General features: G+C 35.8%; 2 protein-coding genes and 1 pseudogene across 2 annotated transcripts in view; 2 read left to right on the top strand and 1 right to left on the bottom strand.

Annotated features, from left to right (window-relative positions):
* The window catches only part of LOC105314101 (centrosomal protein of 290 kDa-like), a 5,528-nt gene extending 4,938 nt beyond the window's left edge, over positions 1-590 (top strand). The window contains exon 11 of the mRNA XM_011408050.2: positions 300-590. Within this exon, the coding sequence (XP_011406352.1) occupies positions 300-401 (102 nt within the window). The 3' untranslated portion in view covers positions 402-590. The remainder of the gene's footprint in view (positions 1-299) is intronic.
* Positions 534-2,031, bottom strand: LOC100636168 (ankyrin repeat domain-containing protein 49-like). The gene is made up of 2 exons (XM_003389271.2): positions 1,860-2,031; positions 534-1,153 (listed from the first exon to the last, which is right to left on the bottom strand). The coding sequence occupies exons 1-2, from the start codon at positions 2,009-2,011 to the stop codon at positions 574-576; spliced, it is 732 nt and encodes a 243-aa protein (XP_003389319.1). The 5' UTR covers positions 2,012-2,031; the 3' UTR covers positions 534-573.
* Positions 2,032-2,078: 47 nt separating this feature from the next.
* On the top strand, positions 2,079-3,289 carry LOC100636295 (UDP-glucose 4-epimerase pseudogene; annotated as a pseudogene).
* The last annotated feature ends 2 nt before the right edge of the window (positions 3,290-3,291 follow it).

The raw sequence follows: 3,291 nt of genomic DNA on the forward strand, positions 1-3,291 counted from the left end.
GTGTGGGCTGGAGAGGTCAAATGGTAAAAAATGTGGCCCGTAAAGGAATTATTAGTGGTTTAGAGCCCATACTAGGAGAAGGAGAGAGTCCATGGCTCACTATAACCTTATAATTATTATTACTACTGAAATAACTTTATCAGCAGCTGCTCTTACTCACTCGTTGCAATATCAAATACTAAACAGCCATAAACTTATGTATTTTTATACATGTACATTTCTTATTGTGATAGATATAGCCATATACTGTGTGTCCATTTATTTACATGTACATTAGGTTCCCATTCTTATTCCAATAGATACAGCCAGTGTCTACATTAGCAGCTAGTGAGAGGACCTGGATCAAAGGACCTTCAAAAACACCCTCTCTATCACGGGAAATACAAGTACACAAATGGTGACTAACTCACTGATGAACACTTATACTTTAATATATGTATTATAATGTATGCATTGATTATACTATTTTGATGTATATTTATTATAACACTTATGTATAGTAGCCCACTTTAGTGATTAATAATTTTTGTAAATACAATAAATATTTTTATTTTCATAAAATTAATAATAATTTTATATTATACATTCAATACTCTCATCTCTCATTTCAAAAAGGTAGCTATGTTTCCCGTAGCTTTGGGCCAGCTCTTGAGCAGTCTCTCCTTTATCATTGCATACACTTAAATCACAATCTTCCTCTAACAATAGACACTCAATAGTCTCTTTAGCTACTCCATTACAAGAAGCAAGATGAAGAGGAGTTTGGTTACCATTAGTCAATGCGTTAATACGAGCTCCATTTTGTAATAAAAGTGATACGATTGCTACTTTATTCCAGCGTGCTGCAGAGTGTAATGGAGTCCAGCCATCATTAGTTGTAGAGTGTAGGTCAGCTCCTATTGATAGTAGATATTGGACTGTGTCTAAGTGTCCATTGTAACTGGCTCTATGTAGTGCTGTATAGCCATCTTCGTCTTTATAATGCAACAACCAATTCTCTCCTTCTTTGTTCTCTGTGGATGTATTGTCATCTTTTCTTTGTTCTTTTTTAAAAGTTTTGTACAGTTCTTTCAGTACATCCGTTAGTCCAGTCTGTGCTGCCGTTAGGAATTTATCACCAGCTGATTCTCTCGTTAATGACTTTATATCAACACTAAAATAGTAATAATAATAATAATAAATAAACAATAATCATACCTAATTTTTTACATTTTATAATACATATTGAGGTTCCTATGCTTTGTAGAAAGTTAGAGCTGATTCTGACTTCAAATATTCAAGTTATGGCTATTTCAAAATTCTGAAAAATACCCAAGGCTATAGCCTATGGTTTTTTCCAAAAAATGGCTCCGAAATCACCCCAAAATTTTATTACATTTTCTGATACATATTGATGTCCTTATGCTGTGTAGAAAGTTTGAGCTGATTCCGACTTCAATTTCTTGAGTTATGGCCATTTTAAGAAAATGCCAAAAATTCTGAAAAGTACCCAAGGCTATAGCCCATGGTTTTTTTCCAAAAAATGGCTCCAAAATCACCCCAAATTTTTATTACATTTTCTGATACATATTGATGTATTTATGCTGTGTAGCAAGTTTGAACTGATTCCGACTTCAATTTTTCGAGTTACGGCCATTTAAAGAAAATGTCAAAATTCTGAAAAATGGTTTTTTCTGAAAAATGAGTCCGAAATCACCTCAAATTTTTATTACATTTTCTGATACATATTGATGTCCTCATGCTGTGTAGAAAGTTTGAGCTTATTTCGACTTCAAATTTTTAAGTTACGGCCATTTTAGAAAATGTTGAAATCATGAAACTACAATTTTTAAAGTTACGGCCATTTTATAATATCATACCCCTGAGGTAGTAAATCTTCCCTAGTGATACTGCCCAACTCATCAGCGCTTCCTTTATTCCAAGACTCGGCCGCCATGACAGCCATAGAGTCCCAAACACCTTCATCCTCAGCAGAAACAATAGAAAGTGACCCACCACCAATAGCCGCCATCTTTAATTAAATAATGATTAATTAATAATTCAATTAGTGGTCTAATTAAATATTCATTACCACTAGTTAGCCACACCTACCACAACAATGGCGGAACCTGCCCCTCGTTATGTTCTTTTGTCTGGAGGCGCCGGGTACATTGGTAGCCATACGCTTATAGAGATGCTTGAGTCCTCCCCGGAATATGCCCCAGTGGTGGTTGATAACCTTTATAACGCTAGCAGGGAGTCTATTACTAGGATAGAAGCACTGACAGGGAAAAAGGTGGTTAATGGGGGCGTGGCTGGGTATAATTTGTTATTTTACATAATTGGGTTAGTGTTATTATTGGGTTTAGCTTTCAGTTTATTTGATTAGTTCATTAATCTATTTCCTTTCAACTTTGGGGCCTCACAGAATGGGTGACACTGCTTCATATTTTTATAATAATGTGCATTTTGTGATATCAAAAATGATTTTCTTTTGAAATTAAGATTGTGGGGTCCTCTTGCTTTTTTTGTACCCTGGTAATTTGGGGGGAGGCAGAATTTTTCTCTCTGTCTCCCTTTTAGTAGGCCTGCTATTAATTGATACTACCAAGAGTAGATACTACACTTGCTTTATTGGACTATAGTAGTGTAAATTGTAGGACAATTGTAGATAGTGCATTGGTTAACTCAATTACTGTGATGTATGCAGCATTAGTACATCAATACATTATGTATCTATAGTTTTGCCTATAGTGGTAGAGGGTGGTCGGGACAACAACCTCAACAACTGAACCAGCCAGTTCATCACTTAGACCAACCATCCAATTAATACTAATAGCCATACATAAAGCATGATATTGTAGTCTACTAGTATGGTGTACATGAATTTAAAAGGAACAATATTAGTCTCCAGCCACCTCTAATCTTATTATAAGCATAAACCTGTGTATCAGACAATGTAATATAAATTGTTTCTCTTCTCCTCCAGGTTCCATTTTATGATATTGATCTCACTAAGGATCCAGCCACCTCAGGATTAGATGACCTTTTTACTAAATATTCCTTCCACTCCGTCATTAATTTCGCCGGTATGAAAGCAGTCGGTGAATCAATGAAGATACCACTCGAATATTACTCGTGTAACCTCTCGATTGTATTTAATCTACTAGCCGTCATGAAGAAGCACGGGGTCAAGAACTTTGTATTTTCATCGACGGCCTGTGTCTATGGAGAGCCCCAGTACCTCCCTATTGATGAGTCCCACCCAGTGGGGGACTGTGCTAATCCTTACGGGAAATCCAAATATTACAT

This window comes from Amphimedon queenslandica, unplaced genomic scaffold, assembly GCF_000090795.2.
Source record: "Amphimedon queenslandica unplaced genomic scaffold, v1.1 AMPQUscaffold_13106, whole genome shotgun sequence".
NCBI lineage: Eukaryota > Metazoa > Porifera > Demospongiae > Haplosclerida > Niphatidae > Amphimedon > Amphimedon queenslandica.

Excerpts from the sequence above, each read along its gene's own strand:
- LOC100636168 (XM_003389271.2), bottom strand. The coding sequence starts at position 2,011 with ATGGCGGCTATTGGTGGTGGGTCACTTTCTATTGTTTCTGCTGAGGAT. Across the intron at positions 1,154-1,859 it reads GAAGATTTACTACCTCAGGG|TGTTGATATAAAGTCATTAA; the intron begins GTATGATATTAT and ends TTACTATTTTAG.